Source organism: Hippoglossus stenolepis, chromosome 4, assembly GCF_022539355.2.
Source record: "Hippoglossus stenolepis isolate QCI-W04-F060 chromosome 4, HSTE1.2, whole genome shotgun sequence".
NCBI classification, from domain to species: Eukaryota; Metazoa; Chordata; class Actinopteri; order Pleuronectiformes; family Pleuronectidae; genus Hippoglossus; species Hippoglossus stenolepis.
In genome coordinates, this window is record NC_061486.1 from 27,025,711 (window position 1) to 27,052,695 (window position 26,985).

The 26,985-nt window shown below is 42.7% G+C and overlaps 1 protein-coding gene across 3 annotated transcripts; it reads right to left on the reverse strand.

The window, feature by feature from the left end:
- Positions 1-257: 257 nt before the first annotated feature.
- Positions 258-26,548, reverse strand: LOC118105757 (large neutral amino acids transporter small subunit 4). Of its 3 annotated transcripts, none has more exons than XM_047339695.1 (15): positions 26,358-26,548; positions 22,417-22,628; positions 14,705-14,903; positions 14,550-14,605; positions 14,224-14,300; positions 6,661-6,753; positions 6,364-6,497; positions 5,699-5,910; positions 2,773-2,916; positions 2,470-2,487; positions 2,155-2,281; positions 1,929-2,061; positions 1,538-1,611; positions 680-803; positions 258-556 (listed from the first exon to the last, which is right to left on the reverse strand). In XM_047339695.1, the coding sequence occupies exons 2-15, from the start codon at positions 22,574-22,576 to the stop codon at positions 395-397; spliced, it is 1,713 nt and encodes a 570-aa protein (XP_047195651.1). In that variant the 5' UTR covers positions 22,577-22,628; positions 26,358-26,548; the 3' UTR covers positions 258-394. The 3 variants fall into 3 exon arrangements, with proteins under 3 accessions (XP_047195651.1, XP_047195650.1, XP_047195652.1); XM_047339694.1 differs by having other exon boundaries at positions 22,417-22,631; XM_047339696.1 differs by lacking the exon at positions 2,470-2,487 and having other exon boundaries at positions 22,417-22,631.
- Positions 26,549-26,985: the final 437 nt, after the last annotated feature.

Consider the following 26,985-nt stretch of genomic DNA (forward strand, 5'->3'; position numbering starts at 1 on the left):
TAACTGAGTGAAAGTGTAATAAAGGACCAGTATGTCATCACTGGCATCATGCAGTGTAGTTTATCAAACATCAGAAGCCACTTCCTCACACTGCATCATGTCACACACACACACACACACACAGAGCTGCTGCTGCTGTGTTTTCCTCCAATTCATCTGTGCGCCATGTGCTGTCATACTGTGTGTTTCAATCTCAACTGCTACCAATACTGCTGTCTGTGGATTCTTATTTAGATAATGCCCTCCAGCACAAGAGTTGTAAGGGAGAGACAGCGTGTATTTTTCACAAGTGTCACCCAGGCTATGAAAACCTCCACCACCGTCCCGTCCCTCTCTTCTTCTTCTCTCTGTCTGTCTCTTTTTGGTGTATGAACTCTCCATTCTTTCTCCCGGTCTAGACGAAGGCCTCGGGCTTGCTGCCATTGTTTATCTTGACGTAGATCTTGGGATCCTCGTCGCGCTCGTCTCTGAGGCGCTGGAGGTGGCGGCTGTGGCACAACAGGTAGAGGGGCAGGCAGAACCCCAGCATGCTCACCACCAATAGGCCCACGTTCACCTGAAAACGACATAAGGGTCAGACCAAGATCATGATGTGAGCCTCTGGCTGAAACTCTCTTATATCTTCCACTGCACTCTCTCTGTTGTAAGAGAGACAGAGAGAGTGTTTGTAAAATCTTACCCATAGAGGGTCTCCTTCCAGGGGTCCCACCATGGCCATGAAGAGAGGCTGCTGGAGCAGGGCGAACAGAGCGCTGATCAGAGACTGCATACCGGTCAGGCTGCCAAACTGAGAGGACGGGTACCTGCAGGGGACAAACAACATAGACGGAAAATTCAAACAGGAGTCATGACTAAACTGAGCTCGACATGTACATACTATGAATATCAACTCTTTGTGTAAACTACACTTCAATTTCAGCTAAAGTCAATCAAATTAATTTTATCGCATAACGTATGTGGACATGAGTGACCACTTTGGGTTTCTATCATGGTTTGAGACAATTAAAATAAGACTATCTAACTAAACAGTGGTCATAACTGACAATTATGGGATAATGCTGAATGCTAAAAGCTACTCTACTGTATCATTAATAGAAAGAGTCAGAAACTCAGTCAACTTACTCAGTGATGTTATCCAATAGAGTATTAGACCAGTAAGTCAATGCTCGATCCAAACAAAGTAGAACTCATAATGTATTGAATAGAAAAAACGCTGCGTTTTCCATTTGTAAGAGGAAGCATGTGTTTCTTATTTCAAACATTTAGTTTTAAGGTGACAAGATTGTGCTTTTAACTTTTTTGGCAAAAGGCTCTTTCATTTAATCTGACATTGCAAGTTACATTAAGACAAAGTTGTCAAGTTCTTTCAAATTTGATGAGTCAGGCTGTTACTGCATATTAATGACTGCAGTTTTAAATGAGATAATCACATAATGGTGTAATGTTCAGTTGTCCACATACTTTCGTCCATGTTGTCTATCTAGTCAAAGTTTTTTTCAGTCGTTTATACATTATCAATGTGTGTTTTTAGACCTACACAGCAGCGTAAAGGCCTCCGACTGCCGAGTGGATGAAGCCTCTGACGATCGTGTGCAGGACAAACGACAGAATCTGAGGAGAAAAAATAAAACAAACACACCTTCCATTAAGAACCAGCTCAGCTGTCCTCACTGAGACATGGCTTCCATCTTTGATAAATGAGATTCAGGAACAGTAAATAACATGCTATGACTCCTTCTGTCCAGTAGGTGTCACTGAAGCACTAAGAAATATCTGCAGCTGCATTGCCATGTGAACGTCTCCTGTTTGAACATCATGTACATCTCTACAGTCTCTGCAGTGCTAACCTCTCTGTGAGGAGACACATGCTGACCCAAACATTTTCAAAGACATATTCTCCACCGGTGTGTGTCTGTGTGTTTGTGTACCTGAAGGGGCAGGTTGGGGATGATGCAGGTGAATCCAAAGACAACCAGGAGCAGGTTGGTGAAAATGAAGGCTCTGGTGGCGTTGACGATCTTCTGGATCTGTTTCTCAGGGCGGCGGGGCTCACCAGGCTCCCTGATGGAACAGGAGAGAATGAAATAGAGTCAGACGTTTTTTCAGCTGTTGCTTTTTCTTCTTTTTCTAAATGTGAGTGATATACACCCTCACCTCTTGGCACACTTGTCACTCTCGTCCTCACAATCTTTGAGTTTCCAGTCCATGACGTAGCCAATCACAGGAGAGGTGACCAGACACAAAAGCTGGAGCACGCCAAAGATGGACGTGTAAACACTCACTGAGAGACAGACAAAAGTAAAGAGGAGGGGGGCGTTATTATCATGTTTTTATGTTATATATATATATATATATACAAATGTATATTTAAGTTTTGCACATGAAATGAATGGCATGAAGAGTTTAGAGGGAAATGCACAAGCACAGACAGGAAAATAGTTTGTGTGTGGTTAGATCTCTGTGTCTTACCCACTTCCATCTTCTCCACTGCAGCAGCGAGAAGCCAGCATGACAGGAAAAAGAGAAAGAGCAAGAGAGGAGGAAAGGTACAAGAAAGATGGAGCTGGAGTTAACAATGAGCACTTTTAGCGAGTTCGCTGAGCATAGAGCAGCAGAGAGAGGATTGTTAGCAGAGAGACAAGACACAAACAGTCTGGATAAGAGGTAAACAGTCGGTTACATGTCTGTGGTCAGACGTTAGAGATCAGGAGGAACCATTCCCAGAAGCCACCTGTGTTTGCATTGACAGTTTCAAACCACGGCAACACACACCTGTTTTCAGGTTCCCCTCCGTCAGGGAATCCAAGATGGTGTTCATGGCGCCCATGTAGAAGATGAGGCGCAGCTGGGTCACGCACATGGTGATGAGGCTCAGCAGGAAGATTGGACTGAAGATGCTTTTCATGAAGGTCTGAGCTGCAGAGGAGGAGAGAGAGAGGTCATTGGCGTCAGGCCTCCACCAAACCGGTTTATACCACACAGAGACTAATCAGTAATATCCACAGTAATTAAAATGTTGCTGATGAGAGACAATTATTTTTCCTGCACAGAGCTTTTCTCAATTGCTTCTATAAGATACAGTGATTTTTCATTTAAAAGTAACAACATATCCCAGAGTTTCACAATCACTGGAAAGTTACAGAGCCCCATACGTGACTTCAGGACTCCATACGCTACTTTGTTATATAATCATCCCTCCGTTATATAAGGGTCCCTATGCAAACCCTGCGGAATAAAATCTGGTTTCTTCTTATAACTTGTCATCGAGCAGCAGGTTCTATATGAAAATGTATCTTTAGAATCTCACAGACATCTGCGGACTCCCTGGAAAGAGAAGAACATTTCAGTTTCCACATTCTAAGAGTCAGAACGAACCCTGGATTTGAAAAGTGGTTTCTATGCAGGCAAGCGTTTTATAATTCGTGTCTGTCTGATCGTGAAATTACCTCTGAATAACTCAGACTTTCTTTCATGTGTTAGCATTGCAAAATCGAGAAGGAGGTAAATATTTAGTTTTTCCGTCCTGTGTATGAAGACATAAGGGATGTTCTTATTAGTGAAATGAAATCCATTTGTGTTGATTTCCTTTGGTTGGATGATTTTTAAGACTTGTTATAGCAGATTCTTTTTCCAAAGCTTGGGAAAGAAGGCAGCATTTTTTGTTCAAGACCGAGCTGTTAAAATAATTAATGGCGCTCTGCAACTTTACTTTTGGTGTCCTGTAAACCCATCAGGGTTGAACACTTCTATGTGCATGACACAGAAAATAAAGAAAACAATAAAAAAATGTACTTAGACTTTAGTGTCGGATAAAAGTATGAATATCTCCTCAGAGGTCTTTACATTGGGACAGAGAACAAAATGTCTCTGCAGTGTGCAGGTGACGCAGCAGCAGAGCATTTTCATGCACAGGATACAGACACACATGTTTCTGATCCTGCAGGACATCTTCTATCACATCTCTCTTTCTAAACTCTTTTCATACGATGGAAAGCTACACTGATGTTCTTCCTCCCCAGAGTGCTGTTAGGGAAGAGGGGAAGAGATTGTCATCTAAATATTCCCACTTGCACTCGGGTGCCACGGTAACACGTCTTAGCCTGCATGAGAAGCTGTGTGGCCTGGGGGGGTTTGGCGATGGCTCAAAGAAAGAAAGGTTCTGGGAAAAGTTGATCATTAATCAAAGTTGTGAATATAAATGGAAAAAGGACACAACTGCCCATATGGCCAAGCACTGGACAAACCAATTAATGGTGGGTGCACAGACGGAGCAGATGGGTTTATTACCCAGAACAACAGGTATCCATGTGAAGCCTAATGAAGGGAGTCGTTCTGTAAAAGGTCAGGCTTGTGAGGCATTATTGGGATTTTTTTATAAGCACTTGAACCCACTCATTACTTCATTAATATCACAATCAGAGCATATTGTAAGAAAATAAAATAATGAAAAGTGTTTCAGTTTGTCTGCAGCCATGATGGCAGCTCTGTGAGGCTGCACTTTAGATGCTAACCTGCTCACAACGATCTATAGCAGGTATTATATTTGCATTGACCATGATCTTAGTTTAGCGAGTCAGCGTAGAAAAACAAAGTAATTACAATTCATCCTGAGGTGGGAATTAAGATTCTTTTCAACTGGGGTCCTATAATATTACTGCGGTGATCAAGGCAATAGAAGCAACAATGTACCATAAAAAGAATACCCGAAAAACCATGAAAGAAGAGGCTTGGAAATTAAAGATAGAAAATATTCAGTTTCTATTTTGTTTTGACGTAAAAATCGAAACGATCGAGTGGAATAAAGATCCTCCCTGACTGCCTTCATACTGGCTTGAGATGTAGTTTACATACCAAACTAGTACACTGTGGTTATACTGAGTGTCGTGATTTATGTTTGCTAGTGGTGATAAAAATGATGTGTTTAAAATGAAGTATCAATGAAATATTCACAGACGCAATTGAAGCAGGTTTGTGTGTGAGGATGTAATATGGGCCTCTGTAAAGCTCCTGACAGACGGAACATGTCCAGCTGTTATGAAACCAACCATGAGGGTCCTGACACACACACACACACACACACACACGCACACACCCTGGCTTGACACTTCAACCTACAACAATGCTCCTCGAGAGCTCCCTGCCAGGATGCCACACAGCAGCCGAGCAGCTTTTCTAAGAACAGGGTCCAAACGGATTCCACGGTCCGTTTGGTACCAAAGAGACCAAGAAGAGGGCAGCCAGAAAACCCCCTGCCCCTCGACCAGTGAACATCCGTGACCTCAGTGTGACAACCAGCAGAGGTAAAGGGGCAATTCAGTGACATTATGGAGTGTCAGGGGAGCTTGTGTGTGCAGATGTAGGTCCGGCCTGGAAGTATGTCTCTAATCTCCCCAGGACTGTGGGATGGACTGTTGTGTGGAAAGCTGTTGTCTGTCATGGAGTCAGAATACAGAGCAGATCTCCCATTCACTGAGTAAAACAGCAGATTGTCTTTTGAGATGCTGGGATGAATATTCATAAGTTTAGAAAAGGGGACACAACAAATACTAGCACTGCCTAAAGACTAAATAATTGAATACAAAGACTCATCTGTGTTTTTGAAAAGCACTGTGTGGCTATTTGGATTTCCTCACAGACGCACACAGACAACAGTGGCATTATGCGAGATTTTAAGTTTGAGCTTGTGTTTTAGACTTACTCTCCAGCTCGGACTTGCACTTCACCTCCAGGTCCACGGTGGACAGGCACAGCTTGTTGGCCTCCTGCGTGGCCAGGTCTTTGGGCTGGTGGTGCTGCTGCTTCATGGAGTTGCCGACACTGAGGCGGCGCCCCACGGTGGTTACCTGCCGATAAAACTGCTTCCCGGTGATCTTGTGGTCGAAGCCCAGCCAGCTGAACTTGATCTTCACCCTGAGGAGATGACAACAAGGTGAAAGATGACAGTCAGCAGTGGAGACAAAAAATAAAATATTGTGTATGAAAACGGGAACAGGGAACACATGAGGGAAGGAAAAGAAAACGTCAGCAGACAGAGAGGGGGAAAAAGAAAAGAGAGGAGAAAAAGAGATCCAGGTGAACGAGAGCAAAGCTGTTTGATCTTCTGGATTTATGGTCTTTCCTGTCTTTGGCCTCTGCTGCATTACTCTGGGATTTACTGTGCACGAGTGTGTGAGCATGTGTGTCTGTGCGATCTTCTACGTGTGTGTGCCCGTACAGTGATCTCTGTGGAGAATAAAGGCTGACTGGGCTCAGTCAGAATCCATTTACAGCAAGTAGAACCTGAGCTTAGCTAACAGCGAGCAAGGAACACTTAACAATGGCTGATGGAGGCTACACACATTCGTATTGTGTATTTTAACTTACGTGTAATCCATGTCCTCTGGGCCGGGGAAGGGTTCCAGAGGCCAGTTGATGAAGCAGTTGAGGAAGACGAGGCAGGCACAGCCGGCCCAAACCATTAGGATGGAGACGAAGGTGGCACCCAGATCATAGATCACCTACAGGCAGGCACCCAAAAAACATAATGAAGTAGTTATACTTCTAGAGTTCAGGTAAGAGCATCCTCTTTGAGACAAGTCCTCCTCCTTGTGACGGCTGAGGACCGATGATTGAATATTATTTCGGTAGACGGAAAATCAAGTGACGTAAAAACGACCTCACCTTAATACCAGGGAAGGTGACAGCGGAGGAGGCGTAGGATCCGATCATCAGGGCGATGAAGGTCGACCTCAGGTCTCCAAACATGTTTGGGAGCTACGGAAACAGAAGAAAGTTGAAAACAAATTAACAGACTTAAACGTAATACACAGTGAACACATAAACACACAATGTCTACAAAAAAACATAGCCTTCAGTCATGACCTGTTTCTGACACCCGAATGTGATTTACATAACTGTGAAACACCATAGGCTGAGGCCGCTGAGATAAAAATCAGTTTTCCACTTTATAACACAACTTAGTGACGCACACACTGGAAGTTGCTTTTGAAGACCAAAAGGGTGGAAAGGCCTCTGCATTATGTATAGATAGCAACTTCTAATGACATAAAACAAAAACCATACAGCTTTCAAGAGAAGACATGGAATGTTCATCCTTTTGCAAAGTCAAAGGTTACATCGTTTACAATAGTGTTGCATTGCACACTCACCCTTGTATTCTCTTTAATCCACAAAATCTAACAAAGACAAACACCTCATCCTAGTGCTCAACATTACTGGCTATAGGCTCGTCACCACAAAGTGAAACCAGTGCTGCCTGCAGCCAGGTGTTTCTCGCACTGTTGTTTCTGTTCTGAGGTTTAATGTGGTGCAGAGACACAACAGCCAGAGAGTCGTCTTGCACAATGACGCTCAACCCTTGACTGGAAACAAGAGTACACGCTGTTCCTAACAAGGCTACTTCAAAGTGTAAACAGCTTTCTTCAGGCATGAAGTCAAAACAAAGTGTCAAAACTAACCTGCAAAAAAGAGCCTGAAAGGAACATGGCTTAAAGACTTATAATGATGTTTGTCCTCTGGACAGTATGGTTCTAAGAGAGAGGTGAGGAAATCAAATCAACAATGAGTGAAGTGATTCCCTGGAGAAGGAGTGGGGGAAGGGAGTGACAAATTAGGGTGGAACATTATTATGGGTCATAAGCTGCAAAACTCCTGGAAGAATTCCCTCCAGTCCCCCTCTCATTGTCCTCATCTGTCTGTCAGCCCGTCCATCCAGCCACTGTGCTCACCACAGGGGAGCAGCTTGTTAGTTAGATGGCTGAACCCTCTCACCCAACACACAGACGTCACTCCCCGGATTAATTGGACCAAAGGTGAGCTACCAAAATCACTATGGTCATTCCATGGCAATCCAAAATAACAAGCCCCCCCCCCTTAATTCAATAATTCCTGTTTCTCAGGAGCAGCAGTCGAGAGGAGAGCAGAGAGGCTCAGCCTGTGCCCAGCTCAGCAGACCTGATGTGGTTATGACAAATCGAGGCCAACTCACGATATCTCTGCAGAGTCAACAGGTTCAGATCCCCTACTGTTGCTCTCTCACTTCCTTTTCCTTCAGGCTGTGATGATGGTGCATTTTTTTTTCATGGCCAGTCTGAGCTCTGTGAATAGCATACATTTTTAAAAAGACCTGAGCTTTGGGGTAATAAGGGACTGTATGGAAATTGTTATGGGGGGAGAGTGGATCAGAAAAGGTGTTTCTCTTTGGCTAAAGATAGTGAAGCTATTTTTGTGGGAACAGGAGACTGACGCAGCAGAACCAGAAATATTGGCCAAGAGGTATTTACTACAAAATGCAGCCAAAAATCCAAATAGGTAGTGTATATGTCAAATAGTAAACAGAAAAGAAGAATAACAACAGTTTAGCCCATTTCCATACGTATTCCAACTAAAACCATCTCTCCAGACTAACGCACTAACGTCGTACTGTAAAGACCCAATCAGCAAGAGGTTGTGAGTGTCTAAGTCATCGTTTCCAAACGTCTCAGTTTCTACCTGTCCAGACTAAAATACAACCCAACCCTAAAACAAGGCCCACATCGTTTCCAGAAGTCTTCGATTTAGCTGCTCTAAAACTACAGAGTACTGTGGACACCAGACGTATCCGTAGCAGAGTTGATGTGTTTCAAACAAAAAAGTATGGCTGTAGCCTTAAGTGTTTTTTAAGAGGAGGGTTTAAAAGAAATGTAATTTACCATATTAACCAAGTTCTTTTCGTACAGTTCCTCAGTAATTTGTTCATATGAACAAATTCCAGTTATTCAGTGGAAATAAAAAGGAAAGAGGCCTCTGTAGTGACATAACAACTCTGCCATTCACCTCCGTCTCTCCCACTGATACGCCTTGTTTATTAGTCCAATGGGTTCATCAGGAAGAAGCCACAGTGCACAGGTGAGCAGCAGAAAACAACAACATCACGTGAGTGAACAGTGCATTGCCAGAACCGAAAAACCACAAACCATCTGTAAGATTTAAAAAAACACATGTCTAGTCCTTGTGATGATACTGAGCTGAGCATTATTGTGTTGGAGCGCTTGCATCACATCGTAAGTTTTTCGGAGTTACCAGGCCTGAGTCACAGACATCTGCTGAGACAACCATTTCCCAAAAAACATGTCACAAACCAGTTTGGTCGGCTCATCGTGAAAGAAGAAGTAGGGATTAATGAGTTAGGGGTCGTCAGGATAAAGTGTGAGGGAGCGTGTTGATGGGAGGAGCAGCTGTCCGGCTTGACGAGTGACAGATAACAGCGTTTCAGTTGCTGGAGTCAATAACACATCCGTCAGGCAGACAGGTACGAGTGTGTGACCGTTAAACACCGGAGGACAAAGAATCTGCTGTGGCTTCAAGTGCAAACAGAACAAGCAACTGGCTGCACAGAAACTGTTCACAGCCACAAGACATGAATAATTGTACTGCCATGAAATATGTCATGAACATATATTTGCTCATACAGGTACTCTTTTAGAGAACGCCGTAAACAAAAACATGTGATCTCCGGAGCAGAATTAATAAGTTACATCCTGCCTCTGCCTGCTGCACCACCCTTCCCCTAAAGATGTCTGTGTTGTTGTGAACACGTCTGAGCAGAGAATCTCCAGCTGAGCTGAACATATGTGAAAGGCAAACTCTGGAGAAAGTCTGAACCCAAATGTGCAGATATCCTCTGGGGTTCATATCTGAAAATGGCTTAGGTTTTTTAAATATCCTAATCCCGTAAGGTGTCATCAAAATGTTCCACCAGATATTGGGCTGATTTTGTAACCACAAAATCAATGTATTGCATTTGCTTCTCAGATGCTGAAGTGTGGCATGTGATCACAGGCATTTCAAATGTTTATTCTGGAAATTTCCTCACCTATAACATTTGCTAAACCGCCTTAATCATTTCCTATCAACCTGCACACGCCTCTGAAAACCAATTAAATCACAAATATCAGAATCACTGTTCAAGTGAATGGTGAAAGAAAAGACAGAGAGGACTCCTGTGCGTAGACACCTCTTCAGGACTATGACGCCCACCATTGACTCTGTTATTGCTTCTATTCCTCAATAGCTGCTTTGTTAGCTCTGTGGTCGCTGTGTATCCATGCACCGAGCGGCAAGGTACACACACACAGATGGGCTCGGTGTTTGGACAGCCACTGAAGGGCTATTTTTTGCTTCAGAGCAGTCACCTGGAGATAAGAGATCAGGGTTCGGTGGCGGGGGCTCAGTTCACAGAAGGTGCATGTGCATAGGGGTGGGTGGGCGTCGGGGGGGTTGTGTACAGGCATTTGTAAAACGATTACAAGGTCTCCTGGGACACAAAGATATTTAAAATGAAGGGCTTTGTTTGAAGAGTATCCAGGTGACTCAATATCTATTAGTGCACAGACTGTGACCCACTTCTTTATAATGATCATATTTGCTTGGTGATGACATTTCAGCAGGGCGTCATGCAGGCTCTGACTTGTTTTTAACCTTGTGTCTTCATTGGGGACATGTCGTGAATCTAATAAGACGTAAATGTTCAACAGGTTTAGTCTGGAGCCATACAAACACCCTAAACTTTGGTTTCTTATCAAATCACTCTTATCTCCAACCACTTCTGCTTCTTGCTGTACAGATTCCCCTATGACTGCAAACATTTTGGCTTCACCGCCCTTTTCAAATCGTATATAAGACACTTGAGGTTAAGATTCTGGGCTGAGTGTTGAAATGACAAAGGAAAAGGTTGAGTGTGAGGTGACAAAGAGGCGTAGGGAGCAAGAAAACATGCTGAGCCTAAAGTCAGATGGGTGGGGGAGTGAGACAAAAAAAAGAGGAAACGGGACCGAGGCATCTGAGAGGAAAGAACAGAGGAATGAAAGAAGGAAGAGCGTTTGCTGCAGCAAGTGGAAACTTCAGCTGCCTGCTGCTGGACCACTGAGAACCAGCTCTGACCGGTCCTGTGCTGACGCACGGGAGAGGACTCCCATCCATCAGAGCACATAAATGAGGCAGTAAGATTAGCAAACACCAGCTGACAAACACCACACTGCATACCTCCATCGACCTGACCTCATGTTTTGCTCCCTCTTATTAGAAGTCTTGTGCTTTTATTATGACTGAACTTCATATATTTCGGACTGAAACCAGTGAACATGAGGGTTTGCACCAGGAATAAGGGCGGAGAAGTCTCTGAACAAGTGTTTTGACCCGTCCGTGTCTACAAATTCGATCCATGCAGCAGCCACATGGAACAGCCCTGCCGCCAGATTCACAACAGTACACGAAGCCTCATCCACATGAGCCTGATATCAGTAACGGCTGCTGTGTCTCAGCAGCTCCGATCTCCTATTACAGAGCGACTCCTGACCTTTGACATTCATTCATCCCTTCTTCCCTCGTTCTCCTCCCTTTGGTCCCTTCATTTCATGTGGTCACATGCAGTAAACAGAGCCTGTACTGTCCCTTTTCCATCTCCCCCTGCCATCTCCTGCATGGTAAAAATAGCCCTCAGCCTGATCTCAGAATGAAGTGCTGTGTGTGCACTTCATACATTTTCAATTTCACAAGAAATCACTCCTAGTTTTTTTTCCTTTAGCATTAAAGTTAGATGCCCATTCATCAAGAAGAAAATGTCCAGAGCATTTAGATTCCTCAACTGAAACCTGAATCGATGGCCAGATTGTTTACAGTTTCAAGCAGGGAATCTGTTAGATGGTCAGCCAATCAGCTAGAAGGTGCATAACAATGTTATAAGACCAACTGCTGGAAAAGTTAAAGAGTATTAGTAATAGAGGATAAACACACGCATCAGACAGAAAGTGGATTTGGGCAGTTAGCACAGACTCAGTCGAGGAAACCAAACCCAGGAAGCAGAGGGGCTTGCAGCACGTGCAACCAGCAGGATGAAGAACAAGAGGAGGAGCTTCATGTGTGCCTGTGGGTGTGGATATATGTGCTGCATATGTATGGATATATATGAAGAGGGGGGACTGCCATACTGTCTTCTTCTGTAACATGAAGCTGTTTATAATTCAGAATAGGAGGAATGAAGACCACCTCCCCCTCCTCCACTCCCTGTTTTCAAATTGCTGGAACAGTCAGTGCTGAGTGTGCATCCACAGGAGAGAATGAGGAAGTGAAGCAGAGGAAGATAAAGAGAAGATGTTTTACAAAAGATAGAGGGGGTAGAGTTCGATTTACGCTCGTCAGTGAACACAAGGACAGAAACACAGGACTCTCTGGTTCCAGTCTCATACAAAACATACACACTTGGCGAGTTGGGTGGGTCTCATTGACATGAGGAGTTTCACGGTGCCTGAGATGCCGCGTCAGAGCTTTCCCTCCCTCTCAGGAAAAAGGTTACAGATTACTTAAAATACTTGTTTTCCTCAGGGACGACCCCTGACCCAGAGTCTCAGGAAAGGGCAGGGAAGAGGCAAAGCTCCAACATCTCCGACACACAACAGAACTTACTCCATCTAGCTCTCTCACACACTCACACACACACACACACACACACACACACACACACACACAACCACTCTGATGCAGCGGCATAAATGAAACATTTGTTGAGGCTTGCAGGGAGCTCGGCTTACTGAGTGTTTTCAGGTGCTACACAGCTAAAACAACACACAGTGGAACACACAGGCACACACTGACATACAGTAAGACACAGCGCTCCTGCGTGTGTGCTCATGCCGCATGACATAGGTTGGGAAGTTATGTGCAGGTCCAGCCTTGTCGAGCGAGAGCAACTGACACTGGAGCAGACCAAAACAACAAGGCTGAGACTAAAGACTGGGAAACAGGTTAGGGCGGGGGGGTAGTCAGTCAGGGTCCCAGTAGGCAGCCTGAAAAGGAAACTGCAAAGCATGGGTGGGGTGGACGCACACACACACACACACACACACACTAAGTTCCCCTGTCGCTACTTCCTGTTTGTGTCCTCAGTGACAGCCTGTCTCTGCTCTCGCTGCTTTTTGTGATAAAAATAACAGACTGTTGGGGCGTCACACAACACTCGTGAAAAAGGTTGACTATTCACTGACAAAGCAACACATACATTGTCCACTTCATCTTTGATGTCATGGATACGACAGTTTTTTTGGCGGCAGAATCTGTAGCAGCAAACACTCTATTGTGCTGTTAAAGAACAATTACACATCTGTAGACTTGCATTGTCAATAACACAAACACACAAATGTCCTTTTGTAGATTAAATAGTAATGAGGAGTCTTTTTTTAGCATTGTGGGAGTAAATAATAAATTACTAATATTCTCTCTCTCTCTCTCTCTCTCTCTCTCTCTCTCTCTCTCTCTCTCTCTCTCTCTCTCTCTCTCTCTCTCACGTGTACTCTCTTGTGATGCAGCACTTTCTCCGACTGATGAGATCATCCTGTCCACTGGCTCTCTCCATCCCTCAATCCTCTCCTCCTCTGCAATGCACTGCTCATCCCTTTCTCCCTGTCGTCTCATCTGCCCAGCCATAATTCCCCTTTATCTCTCCTCCTCCATCCATCTTTCCTCTATATCCTCCCTCTCCCTCCCTTCCATGTGCCCTGCTTTTTCCTGATGTCCCCTCATATTACACATCCGCTGGGCTGGTTTGCTGATATTGACATAATATTAAAAACACAGATACAGTCTTATTTGTCTCCAGTTCATGGAGATATTTTGCTCTTCTTTTCTTTTCTGAACCTTCATTAGTTGGTCACACCAGAAAGTGGCTTTTTTAAATTCAAACTCATGTCCTAACAAAATTGGTCTCTATAAATCTTGCCAAATGGCTACTGTTGAAAATTAGTCCCTAGATAACACAGGAACATTTACATGTAGAAATGTGTAAATATATTAATTGAAATAAACCAGAAAAATGCTAGGTAACTTAATCTCTTAATATTAAACTTATATTTTTTCCTTATTTCATTTTTTTTTTTTATTCTATTATATCTATCTCATCTTATCTTATACTCGGTCTGTGGGGTTAGTTCCCAAGCTACTGTAGCTAATTTGAAACAAGATATCAACTATAAGCATCTTAAATTTGATTATTCTCCTCGACTTGTTATTGGAATGACTGCTATTAAATTACTTTTCAATCTAGGTCACTTGTGGACATGTTGGCAAACAAAAATGTAAATGCACCTTTTTGAAAGTATCTGACATCTATTTTTGTCTAGCATGTTCCTTCTTATTTGAAGTGAAACAGTTTGGCAACATTTTTGCTGATCATCCATAAGTTTTCTTACTCACCGTCAGAGAAGTGAAGGTCATGCACATGCCTCCAAACCCGTTCATCGCCAAAGCAAAGAAGATCAGCATGGACAGATCTGCAGAATAAAGAGTGGATTAGTGACACGGTCAGATGTGGCTACTCTGCTGAGGGTCCTACTCATTGCATCTGTTGGATATGAGTGCACAAATACACTGCATGCGCCTCTGTTTATGTGTCTTATGATTAATGCTCACTTGCAAAAGCACATGACTGAGAGCAATGTGTGAGGAATCTTAGCTCCTGATTGGACATGATGATGCCATTTAATTCACGTGTGAGCTATGACATGAGTAAAGATTCGTACTGTTGGGGTCACTGGCTCCGTAGGCGATGAGGAGGCAGGAAAAGGCAAAGCAGGCACTGAGAACACACAGAAGAATAAGAGGAAGGCGATGAACAAACCAAACAGACCATGACTGCCTGACACATATTGTGACAGTTTTTCTTATCCAGCCTCACCTGCCCAGAAGTCTCAGTTTCCGTGGTCCATATTTGTCCATGACGATGCCCATGGGCAGAGTGATGGCCGACAGCAGGAAGGAGCCCACAGTGAAGGCCAGGTTCAGCATCTCATCCTGGTCCTTGCAGATGGACCAGCCATTCATTTCCAGGTACTCTTCAGCTGAGGTGGATGTATTGGCGAAGCTGGATCTGTTTTCTGGATAATGCAAACAAATGAGAGAGGGAAAGACATCAGAAACAAAATGCAGAGGTATAGTTTTTTGTATTTTAAAGCTTTAAACAACACAAAGTTGACCAGTATTTCCAGTGTGTGACATTATATATCCAGAGGTGTTATGTAGCTACAGTAGTTGAATGCCACAGACATTTGTACAGACAGTCAAGGTTCCTACAGGAGAACTTATGACTCCTAATGACAAGTGCATGTCCAAATTGGGATTTGCTCCTGCTAAACTTGTTTTTGGTGCTAGTTTAAAAAATGATGGCTTGGTAAACACCTACCAACATTTAACGCATTCACATTTTAATGTGAACTTGTCAGATGTCTTGTCAGACTTTCATCCCTTGCAAACTGCACACTTTCACAGGCATCCAATACCATACTATCTAGTCAACACAGGTGTGTACACATTTAAAATTATTTATGTGCACTTTGCGTTTTATTATTATGCAAAAATTGGAGAGGAGTGTCAATGTTGTATAAAAGCTCTAATGGTTTTTCTACGGAGCACGGACCCTCCACATGGCAAGCGACTGCACGGATGGTTGTGCATATCATCACTGTAAAGCTGACGTTTGGCTCAAAGCACGGCAGTAGCTCACTACAGTGACTCTAGCATGGCTGCTGTCTCCACACAACATATGATCTATATGAGAAATATGATGCATTGTTTTGATTAAACATACATCTGTTACTAAAACATTAAAATGCATTAGCAATGCTAATAATCCAATACATACACTGTGACAGTTTTACATGTGATGCTCTACATATATATTGCTGATAATACTAATGTATATCTATTTTAATTGAATGCACATCATTTGCCTGTAATTAAAGAATTCTAAATGGTTTCATTGTTAAACTTTTTCAACTTTTACAATAATGATGATGATGATGATGATGTAACAACACCAAAGAAGAACCTGTTGACTTGTTCAGCCTGAGGGTCTAGGTTTACCCCTCCCTCTGTTGGAGCTGAGCTGCTGAGCGAAAGCCAGCAGACTTATTAAAGGTCAAGTCAACCCACTGGAGGGGAAAACAACACAATACAGAGTAAACAGCCTCCAGAAATAGTCACAAGTGAACCCCCCGCTCGGTACTGGGGATCTCTGAAACAGTTTCACTCAGTCTGCCTCCTGCTAAATCACTGGTAAACACAGTCCACTGAGTTAATGTGGAGTCTATTTTGGTCTATCAGCTCCAGTGGACGGCTGCCTCTGGTACTAATAACAGACAGACAGACAGACAGACAGACGGAAAACAACTCCTCGCTCACCTTGACTTGTTTTGCGTTAAACTGCCAGGAAAATAATAGAGGCAGTTACCACATGTTTGATGTCTGGAGGAGGGACGGAGCTATAAACTACTTAGTCATCAGTGTTTTCAAGTTGTCAACAGCAGCTAAAGTTCCTACTGCATCTAATAAACACTGCTTTGCCTTTGTCCTTAAAGAGCTGTGTGATGTTGATTATAGGGCCTCTACTGACCCAGCTTAAGGTAAAGGGGGGAGGGGTGCGGGTCTCCTGGTTAAGGCTAAGGAGAGAATTTAGAGGGTCAACAGGAAGTTATTATGTCATATATTAAATGCATCGTACTGCAGGCCGGTGACCTGTGAGGATGTAAATAGATGAAAGGTAACGTGCCCTGGGGAACTTCAGATGACTACAGTGTTTTAATACTCAGAGGGATGTGAGGACACTGGAGCAGCAGAACATTCAAAACAGTCTGCTGAAGGACTAGTTTGATTTGACACGAGGATGCAGAGCTGTAATCACTGAGAGTCGCCTCCTCTATTGTGATGCATTTTATTCATGTACATCTTAATCATAGAGGAAATCAATAGAACAGTTGCAGATGAGACATATCTTACCACAAGGTTGATTCAATAGCTGTTCTGGTTCTATTGAATCTTCCTGAGCAGTTTTGCTGGAGTTCAAATTTGTCATCCATGTTGACTGGATTCACATGTAACATGTTAACATAAATGCGTCATTGTGACCAGTAGGAGGAGTAGTAGAATATTAGTGTCTTGAAAAATGTTTGATTATCTTTTTACAGTTCATCGTATGAGGATCATGAATGTGTTCAACAAATTCAGTGCGACTCAATCTAATGTTCGAGACGTGTCACTTTCAACCTTAAACGTAAACCTGCCTCCAGTGATGTCACTCGAGTCAACATCAGTTGGGTCAGATCACTACAAGTTTGAAAGAGAAAAGAAAAATCTGATGGCAGGAGAAACTCCACAGAAGGTCCAGAGCCGCTCACTGGGACATTGGAGTTCTCACATACATTCTGCAGAATGATGGGTCTATCCAAATGTTTGAAAGCAGCATTATGAAACTTCATCCATAGTCTGGATGGAAGTTTTTACTGTGGCTAAAAAAGTCAAAAATAAGGGCACAGATTTCAGATTTCAGACGCCATTTGAGATCAGATCTTTGTGCTGATAAGTGGATTGCGTGCTTGGCCTCCCCGGCTGGTATTTGAGGCGTATTGGAGCATTAAGTGCTGACTGTTGGATTAACAGAAGGTAGCAGCATCTGTCCCCCAGTGGCCCCGACTGCTGACTAATCAAATGGCTGCAGCAAACTTGGGTCAACACGGGTAAGAGCCCTGACCACACAAACACACATGGGGGCAAACACACCCGAGGGTGAAAAGGCTGACTTAGTCTCCTTTGAAAAGTCCTCCCTGATGAATGTACACCTGCTATTTGTCTGAGGGTGTTTCGTGTCAACACTGTAAGGTCAAAGGCTTTCCTGTGTGTATGTTTCACCAAATTCCTATTTTTTCAAGCCGCTCCCTTCTCTTGTCTCCTATACAGCTGATGTTAAGCAGACTCACCTCTGACTTTCTGTCAACCAGTTCAAGGTCCCTTAGTTCGCCTGTAGATATCTAAACCACATAACTTCACATGACTGTCAGCATCTAGAAATAATGACGCACAGAAGAGTAATCACCGGAGATCTTAGGGGAGTTATCCTGTTGCACCCTACAATAAACAAACCTCATCCATGTATGATCAGTTCACATTGAGCTTGTGATTCGTGGCTTTTTACATAAAGAAACAGCCACTATTGTATAAAGAGGTCAACTCACGGTGAGAAGTTTGAACCAGTGTCTTGAAACCTCCAGGCAACATAAAACACATGAGTGGATACACAGAAAGAGGGTCACATTGAAAGAGTGTGTCTTTTTCTCATCTTCTACACTGTGTTTTCTTCCATTTAGGAATGCTGGACACGCTGCTCACACTGCTGAGCAGATACAAGTGACTGAGCAAACTGAGCCTGTAGCTTTCAAAGAAGGACACCTCAGTGAAAGCACCACAAAGAGATGTGACAGCAGTAAATGAGCGAGATGAGGGAATGTACGTTTCTTTCTTTCTTATTCCTGAGGGAGACAAACACACACACACACACACTGTGACACTTCACACCACCCGGGAAACCACAAGCTAACTGTGGGAGAGCGTCACTAACATAGAAACGCTATATGTGCAAATTAAACATGCAGCTATTTGAAACGTTGTATTTACTAGATGCATAATAATCCATATTATGACTCTAAAAAACCAACTCTCTCCTCCCTCCTATGCTCCTATATGGCCGTTCTGTGGTAACAGGAAAATGGCTGTTACTGTATCTCGCTGTAAATCATGGGACGTGCCACTGCAGCAGTGGGTCATGCCACTTGGTGGAATTCCTCGCCACACTCTAGGACGGTGTTTTGTTTCCTCAGCCAAAGACTGCACAGACTTTACAATGTGCTTAAGTGTTGTAGTCTGGCCAGCTCAGTTCCCTGACTGCCTTCTCAGTACTCATCACTACTGACCCGCTGCCCCGTACGTCCACTTGTTAACAGCTGTTTAAAGACCTGTTTACAGCTGTTAGCCAATACTATTGCATATGTGGAAAAAAGTTGTAAAAACCATATTGTGGAGGGGAGTCGACTGACTCAAGTCATGAGCATTAGTTAAGGCTGGAGATTTGAAAATGAATAAAATGTTGTGCTGGAGTAAGAAAACAGTGATATTACAGTAGCTCATTCCTCAGCTCTGCTTGAAGCTAAATTGGCAGCTACATGCACAACACAGCCCACGCAGACCAAACTATCAGAGGTCCAGTTGCATTGTGGGTAATGTGAGGTGCCAGGTTGTGATAAGAAAGGATGGATGGTAGTGCTTCATTGATTTTAATCATTTTGTTGCATGGAATTCATTATAAACTATCCCTATTATTTTACTATTTTAGTAAGTTAATAAGTACTTTTCATGTACAGATGGACACTAATTAAAAGAAAGTAATTTTATTAAGAGTGAGAAACCGTAAATGCAGCATGGTTTTTCTGTGTATATAATAATGTTTGGTAAGAGGCTCCCGTGGAGAATCCACACACTTTGAGAATCAATGATAAAGGAGCAATGAAGCTTCTCTTGACGGTTGTGGTTGAACAACACATCTCTAACATTTTATGTCATCTTCACCCACTTTCTTTATTGTTATCGACTACCATGCTAGATGAATCATTTACTATATTGTCTTCCCTTTTGTCGTGCTGTTAACTTGCATGTAGAGGCAACAAAGCCTTAATAAAGGGAACAAAGAACTCACTAACCTTCATACACTACCAGCATGCATTGTGCCTGACCTGCATTGTGTGTCACAATGTTCCCTTGTTTAAACTCACAGAGCATTCAGACGATGCATATTACAGGGTGTATAGAAAATACAATGTTGACCAAAAAATCTTTAATAAGACGAACTTTCAAATATGCCTTTCCGACAGCTTCACATTTTATTGCTAAATTATGTCCCTCATCACTCTTACAATGGGTTTTCTTACCTGCCTCTACAGGGAGGCCGTTTCTTAACAGCCACCAATAACTGTTTTAAATGTGGGTATCCTCTAAAGATAGAATTATGAAAAATATGAACTGATCTCTTTTTAGAATAAAATTGGACACGGCTCACATTTCTACCAACTTCTGCACAATGTAAACTTGACTACACTGTGTAAGTGTTTTTTTTCTATTTCTAGAAGACGCAGAGGAAGGTGTCAACTTGGAGCGACAAGATTTGAGAGCTTTTGGTGATAAACGCCGACACTGGTGCTGTAAATAAAAACACATGTCTTGCAACACGTCATGTCCTGTCCCCTGCTTGCTCTACCAGGCGCCAGCCCTCGCCTGAACGCTCCGGACATTTTCCTGTTGTCATTGTCCTGCTGCATTCTTCACATGTGAAAGTTTGATTAATGTCCGGACACAATTGTCTGGACATTTTCCAGAATTCATGTCTGCAGACGTCTCTGAACCTAATCCAATCAGATCCACAACCAACAGTGCATCCTCATTTGTGGTCTTTCCTCCTGATAGACCACAATTGAGAAAATAATCAGTGAGACAGACTTCCTACAGCCCTACAGTAATGTTTTGCAGTCTGGAAACATAGTCACAATGGCGGCGGTCTCCTCAGACAATGTCGTATGATAGATCTAATGAATCTGTGAGAGCGATCAAACCACCAGCAAATGCACAAATTAACCCTGCAGGGCTTTGATCGCAGCTCCTTTGAGACCGACAGAGGGAAAACACAGACAGAGACGAAGAGAGGATCAAAGAAAAGCAGTCTTCACTGTGGAGAATGGATGAATGGTCTCATTCACACATCCTTCTGCTCCTGGCAATGAAGATGACCCAAACACCCACTGGTGATGATGAAGTTGGCTTTTACTATGTTGTTGTTGTTTTTTTATAGGATTTGCTACCACATCCCTCTCTGGAGGAAGCAAAAGTCCTCATCTGACTTAGTTTTTGTCCAAACTGAAGCGATATTCTGACAGAAAACAACACAAACTAATAATGAGCCGGTGAGTGCACCAGCTCTATGCATCACCTTTGATCACAGAGAGTCAAGGACAATAACACTAATCTGATCGTCCTCTTCACTTGTTGTGCAGCAGCACTTCACAGCTGCTTTTCAATCTTGCTTCCAGTCCGCCTGCCGCTGGCTTATTGACTTGTTTTCCTCAAGGAACTCCCAATTGTTGGATCAATATGACTCCAGTGTGTTAGCTCATACACAAGCAGCTGATTCTTCCGAAGGTCACAGAGGAAATAACACCTAAGTAAAGTTAATAAGAGCTGCACAATATGCAGGAGGGTTTTAAAGTGAAACCTGAGCACAGTTTTTTTGGGAGAAACACTTGTTTGTGTGTCTTTAAATCTCCTTAATCTCACCACACCCACTCACAGTGTAATAATCCTGAGTGTTACAATCAATCTGCTGAAAGCCTTCAGAACAGCTCAAAGGACACTCAGGGTGTCGACAAGCACTATGGGCCAATTAGCCTCCCATACAAAAACTCAGATCACATGCTAACAGGCCTGATTGCTCCTGAGATGAGCTACAGGCAGCCTCTTTGCATGACAAACATCCTCATGTTAGTAGCAACAGTACTAAAAGGAGTGGTGTTCATGTGGCATGTGATGAATAAGGCTACATCCACACCACTGTTTTGGTTTGAAGATGCTGTTTTCAAACTAAATCTCTGTCCACACATGCGTTTTGTCTCAGTATCAGTTTTAATCCGTGTGCATACTAACACGCCTGAAAACATATATCATGTGATGCCCTTGTCAAGTACACTGGGCACGCATGTGCTGGTGTAGACAGGAAGGCATGAATGTGCTGCAGGACACAGAATGCTTGAATAATATCTTGTCTCCTGTAAAGTTGTATCTTTGTAAAATGCAGAATTTAACTGCACAACAGCTGTTAGCAAAGACAACAGAGTCAGCAACGCTTATAATTGATTCTCCATGTTGTGTCTGAAACATAGTTTCCAAACTTCTCTGTTTCTGCTTTTAAACGCAGCCCCAGAGTTTTCAAAGTGAAATGGGGCTGGTAGCGTTTCCAAACTTCTCAGAGTTGGCGGGTCTAAACCTCTGGAACAGTTTGGACGTCAGAGAAGTAGCTTTGATGCGTTTTCAAATGAATTGTGTGGATGTAGCCTTACAGTGACAGTTTCAGTCTCTATCAATCAGTTTAATCAACTAGAATATATGTGATTTATCTCTACTACTTATCACATGAAGTCACCTGTCTGACAGCAAATGTTATTACATGAAATAAGTATGAAATCATTTTCTTAAAAGATCTGAATGCACTGATTTCAAACCTCAAACACTGTTTGTGTTGGGAACTACTATTGTAGATGTGAAAAATATAAAGACTTAATAAAGGTTTTTGTGGCTCCGGAGGAAGTCTGACAAACTGCCTCCAGTGATGTCACGTGAGTGAACAGCACTTGGGTCAGACCACTACAAGTTTGAAGCAGAAAAGGAAAATCTGATGAAAGAAGAGACTTTACCAGAATCAAATAAATATAATGAAATATAAGTATTCCCCTCCACAGCTGGAGTTACATCATCCTGAAACCTAATTTGTCAGATGTGATATCCCGTGTGAAGCTGACTCACCTTGTTCTTTACACAAGTACGAGTAGAAGCCCTCAGACTTGAGCATGATGAGCAGGGATCCCCAACCGAGCAGCACGGCAGAGAAGAGCAGGTTCTCGATGACCGCCGTCACCGCCATCCACCAGCGGCGGGCGAAAGCTGTGGCCAGAGTGGGAGCCATCTCAGCTGAGTCGGAGGCAGCAGTGCACCGGCCTGACTGGAGGTGAGGGAGGCTGCTGGAGCATGGGACAAGAGGAACAGAAACAAGGTTGTGATCAGATATAACAGTAGTGCTCATGTTTTTATACTTCTGCATTTTATTATGTACAAACATTAGAATGTATCCATTTAACATTTTAGTGCTCTGCACCACATACACTTCTTTGTTCAGCCTGATGACAATGTTGATGATGGTCTACTCTACAGACTCAAACAGAAAACAGCTGAGGCCTTTGAGGTGCAAGAACCCCACATAAATATTAAACACTCCCGCCCACTGACGCATCTGATTGGTTTGATGGTTTCACAGCACGCCCCCCATTGGCTGTTGGTGACATACCGCATGCAGCTGCTACACGTGAGGTTGATGTTGCATTTATGTCCTCTGCGTGTGTGTGTGTGTGTGTGTGTGTGTGTGTGTGTGTGTGTGTGTGTGTGTGTGTGTGTGTGTGTGTGTGTTTTGGGATGGTAAGGGTTCCCATGTATATGGTAGAACCAAATTCCACAATTGAATTAAAAACTCTACATTTCAACGTCAACAAACAACTCATAAAAAAATGCCAATGCAACTCCCATTACTTTGGTGAGGACGACACTACTCGTTGCTACGGGATCCGACTAACTGCAGGATTTCCCCTCTGATATTATGAAAAGATCAGAGACAAACATTTCGAGCGAGTGTGTAAATCCATTGTGGTTTGAAAAATTATTGAATAACATGGTTTCTATAGTTGACGGGAAAAAACACCACTGCACGTGAAGGCAGCACGAGCTCCAGCCGGTTCGAACCAGTGCGGCGCGAGGTTTAGTTGTGAGCGCTCGCGCTGCAGCCTCTCTGCTCATATCCACAGTGTGTGGTGTTTGTTGTTGTTTATTATGTGTGTGTTACTTAACAGTGAGGCTGCAGCAGTAATTACACACGAGCTCATGGGACAACACGATGGAGTTAAACATATACAAATACACAACAATTAAGAAAGAGCTGTGGTCTAAATCAGATTGATCGATAAACAATATTATGTAATTTGAAGGCTTTGTGAATAATAAAAACATATTCACACAATTTATTTAGTAAATAAAAAACCCTAATGATAACATGGAAATAAATCATGAGCTATTTTATTGTGTAGAGTGAGAATTGTTACACACAAACATATGACATGACTTGTATCCACAATAGGAGTTAATGGCATGTTTCTATTGTATTGTATTCCAGCTGTTGTGTACAAGTGTGTGTTGAAAACGCTGCCGTTGTGTTTGAAAGATATGTGTTGTTGTTTTCGTCAGCGCAGGAACTTGATGTCACTCCTGTGTTACAGAGCTGCAGAGGACAACACACTCTTCCTGCAGCAGCTCACTCCTCCTCCCTCACATCTCATCACTCAACCAGATCTCACTCTGTTCACCACCATCATCATCACACTGAGAACAATAAGAATAACAACTATATTGCGGTGAATGAAGAGCAGAGCTGAAACTGGTCTGAACTGGACTGAAATCACCTCCTCCTCATCATCAACCAGCCCCCCCCCCCCAATTTGCGTCTCCATCCTCCTCCCTGCCACGGCGATAAGTCAGCGAGAGCAACACACAGCTATTCCGGTGACTCGTTTCAAAATAAAAGTTGATTGGAGGGATTTCCCTGCACTGTTTTGTAAGTGAGAATATACTTCTAAGAAAATATTGAGCCTGTAGTAACTTTATATAAATGTAACCATAAATGGAAAGATTATTGATCGATCAATCATCAGTCAAATTTCATTTGTATAGTCCATATTCACAAATCACAATAGCCTTACAGGGCTTAACAAGGTGCGACATCATCTGCGCCAAACCATCACCAAGAGTAAAGAAAAACTTCCAAAAAGTTATTTCTACCACATTCATTAGACAAGACAGCATGTGACATAAATGGAGAGGTTTAAAGTATTTATACACAAGAAAATGTCGAAAAGAGATGAAGGCAGCAGCCATGGAAATTGTAATGATAGATGTATTGACAGTAAGCGATTATAGTCACTGAAAAAAATCCAACAGATGTGGGATGTAACAAGGTACATTGACTAAGTTACTGTACTTAAGAACTTTTTCATGTATCTGTACATCAGTACATTAGGTGAGAGAGTTATATTTTTGGTGTTGGTCAAATTTTAGCAAAAGTTAAGTTAATTATACTCTGGAGTCAAAACTCTTTTATTTAACTCTCAGTTGACACATAGTTGGTGTCAAAGGAAGTGTCTTTAAATCAAATCTCTAAGTGTAAATGTATTATCTCTTTACTTTCTACTCTAAACTCTGAACCTGGCTGTGACATCTCAGGAGTGAATTTCAGTAAATGAAATGGTGAGGCTGCCACCCAAACCACTGGCACATTCACTAAGTTAGCTTGATCATGCATTTAGGTCGGCTTAAACTTTACATTTGAAGAATAAGAGCTATTGAAGAATTGAGTGATTATGTCCTAACCTAAGTAATGTTAACTTAAGTTAATGCTAACCAAGCTGTTTTGATTGTGGGCTCTTAATTATTAGCTCTTATTAATGCTAATGCCGTATCATACTGGGTAACCAGTCCAACAAAATCTAGGGAAAGGGGGAACACAATGTGCCAGCGCTCACATGGTGGTGTGATGTTACCTATTTTGCAAGACAGTGTGCGGCTAATATACCATTACAGCTGCATCTGCCTCACCATGTTGTTTGCCATTTTTAAGCTGTTCTATGAAGTGTATTGTGCTTTGTATTTAATTTAGTGTTGATATAGTTTTCTCTAATTTGTTACCACTTTGTTGTTGAGAATTATTTTTATGGTGTGAAATCTTAAAACCCTAGGTGCCCTCTATGACAAAGAAGTAACAGACCTTTCTGTGTTTAGGATCATCTTGAAAAAAACGACATGCATCAATGTCCTCTCCTGACATTTCATATGGTAACTTATGTTACTTTAATTGGATCACATTGTTTACTAATTTGGTACTAAATTATATTTTTGCAAGATAAATTGTACAGAAAGCTAACCTCACTCATCTTTTCACAGAAAATGTGGGCAAACGTGGACTAGGCCATGAATACAATTATATGTGTGAATTTATTTGTACTTTTTCTCAATGTTTGAATACATCTTTCACCGCTGATACAATATTAACCCCAGGACACTACACTCACGAACTGACAAAAATGATTTGTGGCTGCTTTTATTTTGAAGTCAAAGCCTCTCGTTTCCAGGATTATAGCAGTTTTGTATCCCAGCTGCTTCACGCACAGCTCCGCAAGTGGCGCTCAGCTGTTCAGCATCAACAACAGTCCGGGAATCACCGTCCCGCTGCTGAGACAAAGACACACGATGACAAAACAACACCTCCTCTGTCCCTCTGCTTTATTTCATGGATGTTTTTACAATCCACAAGTCCAAACCCAACTTCCACACAGGAGCAGCAGCTGATCCACACTGAACTCAGCTGTCGTCATGTGTGGGGATAAAGAAGTGACCAGACAAGTGTGACACATATGATCTGATCACACACACACGTACGATCAGGACTTTGTGCAAACACACCGCAGCGTGTGAAGTTGGTCCCAGGCTGTTGCAGACAAAGACAAACAGCGGGATCAGGACGAGATGTAGTGACTGACACAGGGAGATGGTGACTCCTTCTTCGCAATCACAATCATGACTCAGCCTCCCTCCTCATCCCCACCTCCACCTCCAGCAGCAGCAGCGGAGCATCCTCCCTCCCTCCCTACCTGTGAGTGCGGATTCAAGGGCAGCAGCAGCAGCGGCTCCGGCCTCAGTCAGATCCCTCTGCAGGATGTCCCTCGGCCTCAGACACACAGAGCAGCTCCGACAGCTCGCACATAGAAACACGTCTCTCCGTGATTCATCGGACTCTTCTTATTTCTACCCTCATTCCTCATTGCTGCTGGACTTTATAGCAGCGAAGAGAAGCGGCGCACAAACAACAGCGCCTCCCCATTGGTCCGTGGCTGAGCTAGAGACCAGCCGCAGCCAATCACAGCGCTTCCAATATTCTACATGTGTGTTGTTTCTCAATACCAAGAAAGAAAAAGAAAATCACACCGTTGAGAAAGCAGTTCAGCAAAGTGTGAGGACACAGACAGCTGATCATCACGGGACAAAATGGCTTTTATTTTGAAAATAAAACAATGGAGTGAACGTACCAATAGAAAAATGGATTGAATAATGAAGCTATTATATAAAAAAAACCTATTATGCAAGAAAAAATATATTTAAACTTAAAACTTTAGCTAACTTTAAAGCAATTTTGATTAAAAAAAAGTTATATAAAGTAATACACAGTGAATATGAGCCTGAAATAGTTGTATAAAACAACTATAATAAAACATTTTTAGA

Excerpts from the sequence above, each read along its gene's own strand:
- LOC118105757 (XM_047339695.1), bottom strand. The coding sequence starts at position 22,576 with ATGGCTCCCACTCTGGCCACAGCTTTCGCCCGCCGCTGGTGGATGGCG. Across the intron at positions 14,904-22,416 it reads GTACTTGTGTAAAGAACAAG|AAAACAGATCCAGCTTCGCC; the intron begins GTGAGTCAGCTT and ends TGCATTATCCAG. Across the intron at positions 14,301-14,549 it reads CGGAGCCAGTGACCCCAACA|ATCTGTCCATGCTGATCTTC; the intron begins GTACGAATCTTT and ends TTTATTCTGCAG.